Below are 17,037 nucleotides of genomic sequence, written 5' to 3' on the forward strand. Positions count from 1 at the left end.
TCCCTCAGGCACTCCAGTTCACAACCTATTTTCTGTCCTCACTGCAACCTCCAATTCCTCTCTTTCGTCTTGTTCTCTAGCATTCTTGTTCCACCCTCACTTTTTCTTCTCTCCCTTGTTTTGATCCTGTAGTTGACTACTTCAGTCATGCACTGTCCTTTATCCATGACTCCTTTTGTCCCCTGCCATACACATCCTTCTAACCCTCAGTTTTGGAACACTCTCACCAACTACCTTCTCTGCTCATTCTCAAGCTGATGCCACTGGAAGAAGTCACATTACTATGTTAACTGAGTCCACTGCAAATTTATGTTATCTAATCTCAACTGGAAAACAAGGCAAAGCTTTTATTCCTTCTGGACTACCTTTATTATTCTTGGAATCCTCCTCCACCCCCTCTTAGCAGATGTCCTAGCCTCCTATTTCACTGGAGAAACACAGGTAATCCACCCATGGTGAGTTCCTTATTTCCTACTTGACACTTCAAAATCGCTCTTCAGCTTCATCTTTCTTCACTCCTCCCTTGGACAAAAGTGTCCTTTCCTTTGCCAAGGGCAACCTCCCTCCTGGTAACGCTTCATTAATCATCCAGTCTCTTTCTTATCTCCAATCTTTCATATCTACTGGCTTTTCCTCCACTAATTACAAATATCTCTATTCCTATCTCACCCTTAAAAAACTCCTACTTGACCCTGATATGTCCTCAAGCTATTATACTATAGCTTACCTGTCTTTCATTGTCAAACTTCCAGAACCATCTATTCCTGCTGCCTCCACATTCTTATCACCCACTTTCTTCTCACTTCTTATCCCCTTAACACTCTGCAATTATGAACACTGTTGCCCATGCCTCCATATTGGATAACTTACCCTTCCTTGGCATACTGCTCTTTCTTGCTTCTCCTCCAAACTGTTGCTACTTCATGGTATCCTTTGTTCATCTCTTGCTCCCTTAAAGTGGGTTTTCTCCAGGGCTCTATCCTAGGTATTTTTCTCTTCTCCTTTTAAGCTCACTATATTGGAAATCTTATCAACTACCATGGGTTCAAGTATTAACTCTATTCAGCTGACCCAAATCTATGTGTCTAACTCTAATTTTTCTCTTGAAAGACAGTTCCACACCTGCTAGTTGGTCATTTCCATCCAGATAACTCATAGGTATCTCAAACTCAACATGTTCTAAATACTCTTGCTCCAAATTTCTTGATTTCTGTTAAAGACACTACCATTGTTACCATCATCTAGATTCACAACCACAGAGTCTTTCTTACGCATTCCCTTCCTATACCAATTAGTTGCCATGTCTTGGCAATGCTACCTCATAAAATTGCTCACATACATCTCCTTGTTTCTACTCAGTCATCTCCCAAATTTAAACCATGATCACCTCAAACTTGGATTTCTAAAATTATTTGGATTTCCTGCTTCTAACCTCTTTTCTTTCCAAATCATCATCCACACAGCTAGCAAAGCAGTCTTTCTAAGGAATAAGTCAGACTATGTTACTCTCCTACTCAAGAATTTTCAGTGGTTCCTTGTGGGTTTCTATGATAAAATGTAAACTCCTTAGCTTGGCTATTAAAGACCTTTATAATCTGGAACTAGCTGGCCATTCTAGACTTACTTCACACTACTTCTCCTCACATTCTCTATTATAGCCAAACTGGCCTACCTGCCACCTCTACAATTTACTTCTGTACCTCTCCATGAGGTGCCAAACCTGGAATGAATACCTTTGACTCTTGGAATCCTCAGGAATCCTCAAGGCTCAGCTCAGGTACAATCTCCTTTGGGAAGCCCTTCTTGAAACTCCTAGTGCTCTCACCCTCTTCAAATGGTTTTGTATTTACTTATTGGTTTACATGTTAGGTAGCAAAGAGGTGTAGTGGATAAAGTGCTAAATATGGAGACAAGAAAACCTGAGTTCAAATCCACTTACTAGCTGTGTGACTCTGGGCAAGTCAATTAGCCTCTGACTCAGGTTCTTCATCTGTAAAATGGCCATAACAGTACTTACCTCCCAGAGCTGTTGAGAGGATCAAATAAGAATATTTGTAAAGCATTTTGCAAACCTTAAAGCACTATATTAATGCTAAGTATTGTGATTATAATATGTTGTCTCTTCTAGTAGAATGGAAGTCCCTTCAGGTTGGACACTGTTGCTTTTGTCTGGGTATATCTAGCACCTAGCTCAGTGCTTTCTACCTTGTTGGCACTTAATGGTTACTGGACTGAACTGAAAGAGTGCCTTTTACTTTCTCAGTTTTCATTATAGTATTCTTACTTGTGCATATGTTGCATTACTCAAAAGAACATAAGCTCCTTGAAGGGAGAAACTGTTTCTCATTTTTTGTCACTGTATCCCAGGTGCCTTTTGTGTGTAGAAGAGGTGACAAATAACTATCTGCTGGACTAAATAGAACGGTGTGGCATCTATCAGACTGAAGTCCTGTTCCAGCTCCATTCTCCCCTTCTGGAGCCAGACTCCAGAATGCAAGGCTCTTAAAGCTCCACTAGTGAAGCACAGGCCATGGTCAAAGAAGTCGTTAGGCCTGGGTCCCTTACTATGTTCCTTAGTAGATCTGAGAAGCTCATCATCAAGGTCAGAGAAGTTCACTGTAGGAGATGATAATGACTTTTGTTTCCTGAAGAGCACAGAGGGAGTGGCCTGGCTGGCCATGAGTATGCAAAAATCAACAGAACTGTGGTTCCCTGAAGCATAGAATTGTGTGTCATATAAATGTGTCCAACCAAATCTGTATTAAAAAAATGATCCTAATGTTATCTATATGTGAATATAGTGGTTAAAAAGGTTAACGCATAGCAGTCATCTTTTCCACAATGAAAACCTGCGAGGACTCTGCTTTGTTTTCAAAGCCCCACCTTATAAAACTAATTGCTGGCTACAGCTGATTCTTGTCATACAGGCCACCTGCTACTTCCTCTTTATGAAATGCCTACCCCATCTTCACCATCTATAGGAACGCTATCTATTCCTCTAGGCAGAATTTAAGCTCCATCCAACTTTCCTAGAAGAATCCAGATCATATGGATCAGTCTCCTATGAGGTCCTATAGCACTTTTGTCTGTTAATCATTTGGTTCTTATCATATACTGCCTATTGTCATCAAAGCTTTAACTAGGGCTGAGCAACTGGAAATTTGGTCCAGGGCACCAATCCAGAGGTCACTGAAAGGTATTTGTTATGGTTCTGGTTGTTAGCTATTACATTATATTATGTTAGCTATAAACTAAGACTATAAATGCCTTGAAGAGATATTACATCTCATACTTCTTTGTATTCTTCAATGACCCTAACACTTGTACAAACTATGTGTTCAAAAAATGTATTATGTGATGATTCACAAGTGGCATAGAATTCCTAGATATCTTCCTTTGGTTATTGGGAGAAATAAGATGCAGTGGTGGAAGGCTAGAGGAAGCTAAAGAAAAAGAACATTTGGAGACAATTTAATTGCACATGGTAGGTATTCAATAATGGTCTAATGAGATCTTTATCGAAAGACTGCTGGTTCATTTCCATTTGCTGCTAAAAAAGCTGGTCTATGTGTTGCTGTTTCCTAGCAAATCATCTGTATGACTGGTTTAAGGTTGTACTTTGGGGTGTCCTGACAGTATTTTTCTGCAGTGGTATAGGGCAAATATATGACTTACTTAGAATTGTTGTGAGAAAAGTACTTCATAAATCACAAAACAATAAAGAAAATTAGTTATTTGCCTTGTTATTCATCATGAATTCCCCATTGATTTCTTTCTATATCACTTAAACATTTCCTATTTTTTATGCTGCATGTCATTTGTTTTTACTGTGCTTGTATACTTTTTATGATTCGTGCTAACCATATTACTCTGTCGTTACACTTATCAAATTTCATTCTCTTTGCTCCTGAGCACTTCTCATGAAATCAAGATCATTCTGAAAGAAGTATTCATCCTTACTACCTTTCCTTGAGCTTGGTGTCATCAGCAAACAATACAACAATTCACAAAGTTGTGGGAGGAACCCCTTTTCACCAAACTATCTGACTCCAGCTAATTTCTTGATTTTCCTACCATTCACAGAATCCAGACTACTAGGAGACTCCTTTGCCACACATTATCATAACCCACACACTAGGGTCCCTGACCACTTTTTTGCTTGCTACCTGTCAGTGGGAAAGAAAAAGTCATAGTATCTTAAACCTTGAAAATGCAGACCTGTTTTTTTTTTTTAAAGAAATGTTCTCTATTTTGTTTTTTTCATGACCCCTTTGTTATTCTTGTTAACTAATGTTGGAAGAAATGTCTACTTTGGAGAATGCTAAAGAATCTCATTCAATCTCTTAACAATGAGTGGCCCCTTAAGGGGATGAAAGAACAAGGATATGAGGTCTGAGTGGACCTTTGATAAAGTGCCAAAGCCATGAGTGTGTTAGTGGTAAAGATCAGATCTCTAGGAGTCCTTCTTGAAAAGCCAACATACTCTGGTGGATCCTCCTTATCTAACACTATTTCTCCCAAGGCATTTGTTCTCCCTCTCATAAGCAGAAGCACAATAAAGGTTTCATCGTAAGTATGCTGAGGGGCCTATTTAATGCAGTAAATTTTTGGCAAACCTGTTAAAGGACTAAGTGTTAAATAAGTAGAGAAATGTATAAGGATGATATGGAGAAACTGAGGCTGTGGGATCTGGAATGAAAAAAATTTAAGAAGCTAGGAACTTTCTACATATATTTATGGCAGCATCTGAAGAATGAGGACAGGCAGTTCAGTTGTTTAATTCTTTCACAGCCATGTTTAATTTTTCCCACACAATTAGAACAAATTCATTCTGAAGTAAATGTCTGATCCTTTACCAAAGGAAATCACTGAGAACTTGTAGAAATGTGAGATGATTGTTATCACAAGCAAAATTAATTCTCTATGCTATGAAGACAGGAAAAAAAAAAAGTGTGTATAGGGAAAGCAGATGTTATTTATGGCCATCAAAGTGGAGGGAACTTTACCTGTCTCTATGGTGAGAAGTATCTGGAATATATGAGCCATCGTGATCAAATGGAAGAGATAGAGGTGGTTGTAGGAAGAGCTGACTGATGAAGGTTGCAAGGCAACAGCATCATCCCAATACAAAGATGGGAAAGATGAAACAGCACCCACCTGTGAAAGAAAAAAAATGAATATCAATATCTGTAAAATAAAGAGATCAACAAAATCAGTTTCACAGCTAAATGAAAATGGCCCAGATGGTCATCGTTTAAATTTCCACCAACTTTTACCACCACTTATACAGAAAAGTACCAAGTGATATGTCACTGGGTACAACAGGTGAAGCTGTTCTTGCCACCATGTTGGGAGAAGCTACCTAAGAGGTAAGCTCCCATCTCACCATCAGGACAACTCTCTAAAGTGATAGGTATGCCAGCAATGAAGAGTACTAGATCAGGCAGTAAGCATGCACATCCAGAACCCCAGATTCCTTCCCTAATTCAATTTCACTGAGCGCCTTATATATGAAAAATTGGCTAATTTTTGCATTGATGTAAAGATGATTAAGTCATTCATTTTCTTACAGAGTTTAAAATCTAATAGAAAATTAGACAAATACATGAGGTAGAATGTGCCAACTGAATATGGATCAAAGGATCACTTAAGTAAAATTTAGAGCTGGAAGGGACCTTGGAGGCCATCTAGTCAAACCCCTCACTTTTAAGGAAGAAAATGAAATGAGAGATTAAATGATTTGCCCAAAATCATATAGGTGAGTGGCAGAAGCAGAATTTGAATTTTTCCTCTCTTAGTTCTGCTTCTGACTCTGGACTTCCACCATCCCTAGGCTGCTTTCTCACCCTGAACTTCTCTCAGGACCTGTGACCTTCTCACCCTGGAATATCCTTCTACTCTTGCAACTACATTCTCCCACTGAGGTCTTCTTGGAAGCTCTGTATTGAGGAAGGACCCAAGCCATCCATTCTTCAATTCCTCTCCCAGATTTGCTTCTGTCTAAACTTTGTCACTTCCTCTCTCCCCATCACACTTTCTGGTTTGCTTTTATATTGTCTTCTTCTATTATAAGATAAGCTCCTTAAGGCCAGGGACCATCTTTCTTTTTCGTTCACTCTGTATTCCCCAGCACTTTGCACAGTGCTTGGAACATATTAAGCTTAATAAATGCTAGCTGACTAATGAACTCTGGGTCCTTTCACTTTGAATCCACTGCTCTTTCTACTATACCACATAAGAAAAGCTTAAAAATTACTATATGAGTTCAGAAGAAAAATAAACTCACAACTCACTAGATGAGGGAAGGTGTATAAGGAAACAGGGAAAGTATGAAATGGTAATGGAAGCAACAGCAGGATAAAAGGACAAAGGTGGAAAAATACAATTTTATGTTTGGGCACTAGCAAATATATTATAATAAAGTACATGAAAACAAACAATGGGAAGAAGGGGTAGAAATGCCTTTGGCTATTACTTTGGCAGCTAAGTGGCCTAATGCTAGAGTCAGCAAGATCTGAGTTTGAATCCAGCTTCAGACACTTACCAGCACTATGAACCTGGGCAAGTCAACTTAACCTCTATCTCCCTCAGCTTCTTCATTTGTAAAATGGAGATAACAAAACCACCTACCCCCCCCACCCCCCCACCCCCGTCACTGTGAGGACCAAATGAGGTAATATGTCCAATAAGCTTTGCAAACCTCAAAGTGCTAATACAACGTTAGCTACTGGAAGTTCACGTAAGTCATTAAAAGCTTCTGAGCAAAGGAGTAACAAAGCAAACTATGGCTTAGGAACATGAATCTACATGGATTGGAAATAAGCGACTGAGATGGGAAGAACAGTTAGGGGACTGGTCTAGGAAAGGATGATATTAGTGAGAAACTCAAGTTTTAAGGTTTACAAAGCACTTTTCTCACAATATCTCATTTGAGACTCCTAACAACCCTGTAAATGGGCACTACAGGTATTGTTACTCCTGTTTTGCAGATGAAGAAACTGAGGCTCAGGGAAGCTCTGTGGCACACCCATGGTCACAGAGCCAGCATTAGAGGTGGGATTCAAACTGAGGCTGCTCTAGAACCTGAATCTAGCACTTTTTTCAGTATATCACATTGAAATGAGAGCCTCAATTAGGGTGCTGTCAGTGGGAACAGGAAACTGAGAGATCAGAGAAAGCTTAGTTTTGTGCAGCAGTCACAGAAGCACAGAGATCCTCAGATGGAAGGGCCCGCGAGGAGCACGCAGTGGGGTAACATCAGTCCCCGGGTGTTGGCAGGTTTTTTGTATACAGAACCTGATCCTTATCCCCAAGGGTTCCTGCCCTCCCAGACAGCGCAACCAGACAAGCAAAAATGAACAAAATAATATGGTTTAGGGCCAAATCATATAAAGGCCAGAAAATGCTTGCTTTGTAGAGATGATTTACAAATTATCAAATAAGACCAGACATAATGTGAAATCAATTTAGGTGATTTAGTCAAATTAAATGACAGCATCCAAAGGAACCTTCCAATTGCTTACGAACAAAGCATATAGAACTAGCCAAAGCATGAGAACCTACTTTTCTATCTCCCTTACTGACTACCACAGTGAACTGTGCTAGAACAAAGTAGGTCCTTAACACATTTGCTGAAAGATGAATGAATGAATGAATAAGATATTTAACTGAGTCAAAGACCAAGAACTCATCCTACTTTACAAAGGATGTAAATTTAAATGAAAGATATTTCTAAACTAAAGAGATGTTTTAGATTTGCACTGCTCAAATACTCAAAAAACTTGAATGGATATGTAATCTTATTAAAGGTATTAGTCCCTCTAATGTTGCAAGTAGCAACTCATCCATGCTTGTCTGTCCTGTGTGCCTCTTATTCTGGTTCTCCTTTAAGTTTGCTACATGAGGTCTATCCAAATTTTGGGGAGGGGGAGTGGAGAGTCTTCTTTGATTTCTCCTGACAACACAAGGATACCAATGATGCACCTGGGTTATCCATCCCTCATTCTCACCATGTTACCAACCCATTTTCTTTTTTGATCACATGTGACTCAGATGACATGCTTTACATGACTTCTTTTTTATGATTCTTGTTTATAATGTGTTACAACATCCTCATGACCACTACTCTCAGTGGAAGGAGCTTCTCTGTTGTTCTCTGGGTGATCCTCAACTTCAGTTCTTTGAAAACTGTAGTATTCTGTTTTTTTGCAGTCATATAACCTTACCAGGAGAATATGAGAATTAAAACAACAGACCTTCATTTTAGGGAGAAATCTGGTGTCATTAAAAGAACTTTGGAATTTCCTAAAGCAATCTAGCACACTCTCCTGTTTGGCTCTAAGCCCAAAAGATTGTCCATTTGCAGTGTATGTATAGGATATGTATACATGGATGGATAAATATAACTGCGTGTTATTGTTTGTCCAATAGGCATTTTTTCCTCCTTTAGGACTAGTTAAATTGAACTCTTTTAGTTGACTGTGTTTCACTTAGGAACTTTGACAACGTCCCAATGTTTGATGCATTTAACACAACGACATTTACAAACAAGTGCATCCAGAGAACCTTACCGTCTACAGAGAATCCTTCTTCGATTTGAGGTCTGGTTCACTTCCATGACAGGGCAAGCACTTGTGTTTCTGCTTTATTCCTTGTTTGATATTAACGATTAGGGAGTTATCAAACAAGATTATTTCTGTTGTTGTATCTTTCAGGGTATTTCATTTTGACAGAGACATCTTATAGGAGAATAGCCTTTAAGGTGGTGTTTTGCTCTACCAAATCAACTGATTTTTAAAAGTAATAAACAATAAAGACAGTAGGATCTAGTATTCTCTACTGTCTTTCAATCAATTATATGATTGTAAGGCTATGGTCTACCATGAAAATGAAAAGATCATAGGGTAATTACTCTTGTAAAAGCTTTATATAGATGGAAAAAGATGCATATGGGTTTTAAGTTACTGATGTTCTCTTGATTACCATTTTTTGTTAGTAATGAGATCCAAGATTTTTCTCACACCTTTGGTATCTTCCTTTCTTTCCGATACCCTGAGAACTGATTGCTGCTTTACCCATCTCTGTTTTTTCATTGCCATTTCTTTTTTGGCGGGGCAGGGCAATTGGGGTTAAGTGACTTGCCCAAGGTCACACAGCTAGTACATGTGTTAAGTGTCTGAGGCCGGATTTGAACTCAGGTCCTCCTGACTCCAGGGCCAGTGCTCTACTCACTGTGCCATGTAGCTGCCCTTCACTGCCATTTCTATTTCTCTCTATAAGTATATTCTGAACTGTGAGGATGGATTCCAAACAAATGTGTTGACTCCTCTGTTCTTGACGGTGAAAAGGTTGTTGTAAAAATCTTTGGAGATCTTTTCTTTCTTTAGTTTGTTGTTTTCATTCCATTTTTATTGTGAAAACCATTAGGATCACTTTTTTTTAGCTGGATATCTTGCCAAGTTTTCCCTAAACTGTTTTTTCCCTCCACCATTACACACTGTTTCATGAGGTAATACTGTTCATAATATTCCACTAATACGTAAAATTTTACATGTGAGTTTATGTTCTTTACCAGTGCTGCTCTTGGCTACCATATCTGCGTACTTGGTAAACGGACTACTGTTTGCTAAGATGGCATTTTGGTTCTCTTGGTCTTCTCATTACAGCAATTGATTTGTAACTATATATATGTCTACATGAAATGATCTTAATTTATGTTGATGTCCTTTCCTCTATCCATTTGGTAATTTTATGTCAATTCCTAGTGCAAAGAGGATAGGCTGGAGGTGTTTTAACTACATGTCAAATCACCCTCACTCTCTTGTAACTTCATGTGAATTTTGATCTTTTATCAAAGAAGCCAGTGTTCTACTTATACACAGATAAGAGGTTCAAGGATGATTCTGATATCATTAATAAATTATTTTTTCACAATGAGAGCACCAACATCTAAGCCAGCATTTATAGACAGCCTAAAAACTTTATGATTCTTAGTATCTTCTGTCACCATCACTACAGAAGTGGGAGGTAGAGGAGATGCACATGACTGAGGGATATTTTGTATTTTTCTTTTTTTCATGGGTTGCTACTGCCAAGGAATTCATCACCAACTAGACAGCCTTCTTGTGACAAGCCTCTGCATGTTTAGTTTGGCTAGGTCTTCTGAAAGCAAACATGGTCTGCTGCTGGGATCATCCGTGAAGGCTTTCCATTATGAAAGAAACTGTGAGAGCTTTTACTTCAATGGCACAATCTTCAAGAACCTCTTGTCATTTTCACACACTGGTGAAGCACTGGAGTAGGACAAAGCAATGGTAGTCCTTACTTACCAAAACATGAAACAGATCTACAGAAAGAAGGCATGGTGTATCTTCAGATTTCAGGTTAGGAAGAATAACTAAAACAACAACAACACACATTTAATTTAGTCAGCAATTTAGCATTTTAATAATTCAAGGATCTGTGACTTAATCATTGACACAGAACACAACCCCTCTATAGCCTCATAGGAGATCTCAATGAGTGCACAGGATGGACAACATTCATCACCTGGGGGTCAGCAGTCTAGTTAATGGCCCCATGAACATAGTCAAGTTGGTCCTCAGATAATAACCAGGCAGTCCATTACCAGACCTTATACCGAAATCTTTTCAGATTTCTAAAGTTTCTCAACTACTGACATATCCTTCAAGACCCCAGAGTCACCTCTATACCAAGAAGAGCCACCAAAGTAGAATTTTAGTAAAAGAAAAATGCAGTTTAATAAAGAAAAAAAAGAGACATTACATACTATTCAAATGAATAGGTATGGGACTCACACTTAACATTCAAACCTTTAACCGCTATGTCTAATCTTGGAAGCTACAACTAAAGAATTTCTGAATTTATACTGGGCTTAGAAGAAAAATATGGAGGTGATTTTAGGGTTAAAAAATAAAATCTAAGAATAAAAGTTAAAGGATCCAGGATAATTTGAGTTGCAAGGGAACAGGCTATTTGTTGAATGGATAGATGAGTGAATGGATGAATAAAAACAAATGGATTTAAAACAATGTTTCCTAACCTCTATGACATACCTCTATGTTTTAAAAGTTTATAACAAACCAAATAAGGATGAAAGGAAGTAATTTGTGGTGGGTGGGGTGGGGAACAACCCCCCAGGTTGTGGCCTATGTGCCTGTTGGTAGAGATAAAGAGAAGGTTATTCTAGCTTCAACGTTAGCTGTCTTTAAACTAACTTTTCTCTGAGGACTAGCAAATTAATGATGAAGAAGAATGATGCAAAATGACAAAGTGACAAAATGAAAGTGAGGTAAGATTCCCTCTTCTCTTTACCTGCAAAACAAAACAATACCCTAAAAAGAGAAAAAAAAGATTCTGAAAACTATTCAATTATTTTTTTAAATGGTCAAAGCATAGTTCTGATACAAAAAGGCAATACTATGGAACAACTAAATTAACTAATGTATTAGAAGCCAGAGAGAAGGAAAAAGAAACTATACCAGACATCTTGAAAGACAACCTAAAATAGATAAATACATAGCATACTTAAAGAAATTAAGTAAGAACTGGCACTGATTAAAAAAATTTTAAGACCAAATAAAAGAAGAACTTGGAAAAAAGTTAAAAAGTCATAGGAAGAAACCAATCAGAATTAAAAGATGCTAAAAAAGATCAAGAAGAAATAAACAATTAAGAAAATCACTGGTATGGTCATGCAATAGAGCACATTAGAAAAACCTCTCCACTCCCTCCCCCAAATCAATAGAAGTAACCAATAATAATCTTACTTTTACAAAACAGAATTATATGCAATGCAGAAACAGCTGGAAATATAGGCTCTGAAAATCATGAAATTATGCAAATCACTGAAAAATATATATCTAAATAATGCCCTAAGAGTCATAGGATTACTAGAACATAAGGGAAAAAATACAAGCTGCCAAAAAAGGAACGAAATCTCTTAACAAGGAACAATAATCAGGTATGTTCATAAGATCACATAGCTGGAAGCAGGGATGTGCTAGGGCCTGCTGGAGACAGCTTAAATAAGTTTGTGAGAGTTGATCGCTAAATTTTCAGCGGGAGCATTTATCCCATGAAAATTAGCAAATGCTACAAATCAAGACTTGATTTATTGTTTTGCTGATTTCAAGTCTTAAGAAAGTGATGGAGAAAATGTTAAAAATAAAAATTAGGGGCAGCTAGGTGGCGCAGTGAGTACAACATCAGCCCTGGAGTCAAGAGGACCGGAGTTCAAATCCAGCCTCAGACATTTGACACATGTACTAGCTGTGTGACCTTGGGCAAGTCACTTAAGCCCAATTGCCCTGCCCCCCAAAACCAAACCCCACCCCCCCAAAACAAAACAAAAATATTAAAATTAAACTTTAAAATATGTCATGTGGGAGCAGCTAGGTGGCGCAGTGAGTAGAGCACTAGCCCTGGAGTCAGGAGGACCTGAGTTTAAATCCGGCCTCAGACACTTGATACATTTGACACATGTACTAGCTGTGTGACCTTGGGCAAGTCACTTAACCCCAATTGCCCTGCCTTCCCCCCACCCCACAAAAATTATGTCACATGCATATTTCCCTCCTAGAAAGCTGGTTATTAAACATTTACTGGCCATCCCTGGCAGGAAGGGACTGTAAAAGGTCATCTAATCCAACCCTCTCATTATATAGTTGGGGAAGTTGAGAACTTCAAATAACTTGGCCAAAGTCACAGGGATAGTAAGTGGCATAGGCAAAATCTGAACCTGACTCTTCTGATTCTAAACTCTACTACAGAATCACAAGAGACAACCAGAAACTGGAATATAACATTTACAGGATTAAGAAGTGGGGGTTATGAATGCAAAATTATATATTCATAAAAATTGTCTGTTCTATGAATACGAGATTGATATAAAAGTTAGAAGGCTTTGAAAAATTTACAGAGACAGAGATTCACTTCAGTGAAGTCTCTGAACAAACAAATATCCCAGACAGACATAAATATTTACGAAGCACAATTCTCAAATCAAATGGCCTGTTTCCAATTTCCCATGGCTATCTCCTCCTCCAGTTTATTCCTTTCTTCTCCTTTGTTTGAGCCCAATGTCATCAACCTCTCTCAGGAACCAGAGAATGATAATTAATTTGCAAATAGTGGTTTCATTAGTTTCAAATATGGAAAAATGCTTTGGTAGTAAGAATGGGTGGGAGGCAAGAAAGTCAAAGACAGAAAGGTCACATAAAACACAAAATATTCATAGCAGGCCTTTTTGTGATAGCCAAGAATTGGAAACAAAATAAATGTAGATTGACAGATTCAAGAATGGCTAAATAAATCATGTTACATGAATGTAATGAAATATCACTGTGGTAATAAATGATGAACAAGATGAATTCAGAAAGGAATGAGAAGACTTATATGAACAGATGAAGAACATTAGTGTCAAAGTAATATAACCTGAGGGCAGCAATCACAAAGCAGATTAAAGTGGGAAATATTTAACGCAATAAATAAAAATAGAATAGAGCATAATGTTAACACATGGTTTTCTAAGTCAATATGCAGCCCACTGGGATCCTTATGCATCATTTAGTGGTTGGCATTTCCATTTGAGTTTGATACCAACGATGAAGAGGGAAGTAAGCAGAACCATGAAAACAGTATACAAAACAGCTGTAAAAAGGTAAAGAAAGAATAACAACAAAACCAAATACTATGCTGTTATAATAATCAAACCTGGCCTCAGAGAAGAAATGAGAAAATTAACTTCTCTCAGTTCTTTGCAGAAGTGGGAGATTCTATATGTAAAACATTGCAAATATGAACTAATAGTTCTTCAATAGGACTTCACAGGGGCACTTTAGTTTTGCTGAACTGCTCCTTTATTTGGTTTTTTAAAAAAGAATACATTGTTGGACAGAGAAGGACAGAGGGATATATTTAGAAATGAAGAATATAAAAATATAAATAAAATATTTATATAAATAAAAATTTTATTAAATGAAGGCGTAAGTAGAAGATGGTAATAAAACATATTGCATGTATATAGGTCATGTTAATTTTATTAGCTGGAAGGGACCAGATGTTATACATTAAGGCATTATTTCTAGCACACAAGTTCTTACATAACTATCTTCCCTTTCCCACTAGTTACGTATTTTAAATTCTTTTAATCAGGAATTTTCTTAAATTTTTCATTTTTGTTGATTTTTGTTTTTATATTACCTTCACTTCAAAACAAATCATTCCCTTATCTAGTGAGCCAATCCTTCTAACAAGAAATAAAGGAGAAAGAGAAAGGAAAAAAGCAGTTCAGCAGAGCTAACCAACATATCAAGGGAGTCTAACAGCATTGGGGCTTTATCTGTAATCTCTGAGAATGAAAAGCCAATTTGGGCATGTGTAGATCAATTATTTTTTTACTTTAGAATTTATATTTACCTTTTTTTAGTGAAGAGAATGTCTCAGGAGATTTATTTTATTACTGTGATAGTTTCTGGTATGGCTAAGCCTTCCCAGATTCTCTCTCACCTTAAAGTTGTCTATTTGTCTTTTTCTATTCACATTTCATTCTTGGTATTAAATTAAAATTATATGGTTCAGTGGTTTTTTATTATGCTGTAGAACACATTTTAGAGCAACTGTTACAATTGGTATATCTACTACTAAATAATATACTGTACATATTTCAAGTTATCTATATTATTCATATATCAAGGCAACAGCTTTTTGAAGCCCAGCTTTTAAAAAATGTATATCTTTATGTTGTTTCTGTGTTGTGCTGTGTCTCTACATATAGTCGCGCCAACGTAAAAAAAATTTGTCTACTACCTGAAACACTGATCTTCCAGATATTCATTCAATTTCATTGCTGGTTCTTGCTTCATTTTTGTCTTTTCATCATCCTAAGACTAGCCTGATTCATTATTAGTAGAAATTCAACTGCTTTTATGCGAGTCCTCACTAGTCTGAAACCTCTTATCTGATGGATTCAATTTCAGTGAGCAGGCTTCTCTTCACACAGTCCATTTCTGCTACATTTAGGTCACTGTCAAATAAGGACACTTGGCTAAAACTGTTGGTACTCTCTTAGTCTAGGTGCTATCATTTAATCATGTTTTCAAAATAACACACTATACTTTTATTTATTTCTACTCTCCATTTAATATGTTGTGTAATTAATCCTGCTTGATGATCATAATTCTAGCAGTCAAGAAAGTGAATAGTTAATAATCAGTTGGGCTCGTTGATTCCTAAATTTATTATTTCGTAACAGTGCAAAGTAACATTGGCTAAACTTTCCCTTAAGACATTGTCTCAGACAAAGACTAGACTAACCACAAGTTAATGAAATCTAACTTGAGTTGTGTCCACACTTTTGCTGGCAATTCTTCTATTCACCTTTTGTTGACTTCTTAGCACATTTCTTACAGTGGCTATTCCAAAACCACTCCATTTTTGTTAAGTCTTAAATCCTACCTTCTTTTGCTGAATTTCAACCAATGTTCTTACCACCTATACTTTTATTTAGCCTCCTCTCCACCTGAAAAACTTTTATATTTTTGAGGCAGCTAGTGGTATAGTAGATAGACTGCTAGGCTTGGATTAGGAAGACCTGAGTTCAAATATGACCTCAGACACTTACGTGACCCTGAGCAAGTCACTTAACCTTTGTTTGCCTCAATTTCCTTAGGTGAAAAATGGGGATGATAATAGCACCTACCTCCTAGGATTGTTGTGAGGATCAAATGAGATATTTGGGGGAAAAAATGTTTAGCACAGTGACTGGCACATAGTAGATGCTATATAAATTCTTATTCTCTTTTTTCCTTTCATTTATATATATGTTTTTTTTAAATAAATGTCTCGTCAAAGTGTGGAGGTGACCCTGGGTTCTTAAGACAGTGCAAGAGGAATATGAATTTTGGCAAGCCCCAACACCTGCAATGGCTTTCAGTACAAACTCAGCAATGGACTGTGTGTCTGTCACAAAGGGACAGTGTAGCTATATTTTGTAGGTGTTGAATAATTTTGGCCAAAGTAACTGATAAATGCTGCCTATTAAAGCACAAAGGAGTTATGATCTATGCTGGTACAACGAGTACTGATATACCATAAGTCTCCTGAAGTTTTAAGAAGTATTTTCAACTACTTTTCCATCATGTGTCTTCTCTTCTATCCCCATGGAAGAAGAGATATGCCCCCTTTCCAAAGTTAACCCCTTCACCTGTATTTTTGATCCTATCTCAATCTGTCCTCTTCACCTCATTCAATCATCACCTCTTTCTTAAATCTTCCATCTCTCTGATGGAATGGCTACTCTCCTCTAGCTATAAAAAAGGTTCAGGCTGCCCCTATCAGATTTTGTAGAGGCCTTGCTTCAGCCAACTCTCTCTGCCCTCCATTCCCAGAAACATTAAACTCCTGTAAAGGAGCAGAACACTGAAAGTGAAATTTGAGCAGGCACATCACTTTACAAGTGTCTTATTGTTTAAATTCTGTGGGCAGAGCATGATATTATCAATTACCCACTCTCTCCTTCTCTCTAGTCACACAAACAGAAGATTCTGTTCCTTTCAGCTAGTCCTTCTGATGGGGTGCTTGGGTGCCTGTGCTTGGACCCAAATTCCAAAATCACATTTCTCCCTAGTCTGAAAACACTATCCTTGGTAGCTCCTCCCCAGCCCAAGGACACTATGCCTAACAATTACTCATTAGTAGGCCCCAGCCAAATACTTATCTCTCTCCCTAGTACAGTAACAAACTGCACATACATATATATATACACTCCCTACATCTATCTATCTATCTATCTATCTATCTATCTATCTATCTATCTATCTATCTGTATATATACATATACAACACATATGTATATATACATATACAACAAACTGAACACACACACACACACACACACACACACACACACTCCCTACATCTATCTTGTCAAACCAGACATTGATGGGTGGTGGACCAGGTATTCCTCAGTTAGCCCTGATTGCTAGTTGACTTAGTGAAGTTGCAGACCTAAAAACA

At 37.5% G+C, this 17,037-nt stretch overlaps 1 protein-coding gene across 1 annotated transcript in view; it reads right to left on the minus strand.

Moving 5' to 3' along the window:
• Positions 1 to 17,037, minus strand: part of UBR1 (ubiquitin protein ligase E3 component n-recognin 1) — a 149,126-nt gene that overhangs the window by 15,383 nt on the left and 116,706 nt on the right. The window contains exons 38-39 of the mRNA XM_036734149.1: positions 10,329 to 10,396; positions 5,007 to 5,157 (exon numbers count right to left, since the gene is read on the minus strand). Of these exons, the coding sequence (XP_036590044.1) occupies positions 5,007 to 5,157; positions 10,329 to 10,396 (219 nt within the window). The remainder of the gene's footprint in view (positions 1 to 5,006; positions 5,158 to 10,328; positions 10,397 to 17,037) is intronic.

This window comes from Trichosurus vulpecula, chromosome 8, assembly GCF_011100635.1.
Source record: "Trichosurus vulpecula isolate mTriVul1 chromosome 8, mTriVul1.pri, whole genome shotgun sequence".
Taxonomy (NCBI): Eukaryota; Metazoa; Chordata; class Mammalia; order Diprotodontia; family Phalangeridae; genus Trichosurus; species Trichosurus vulpecula.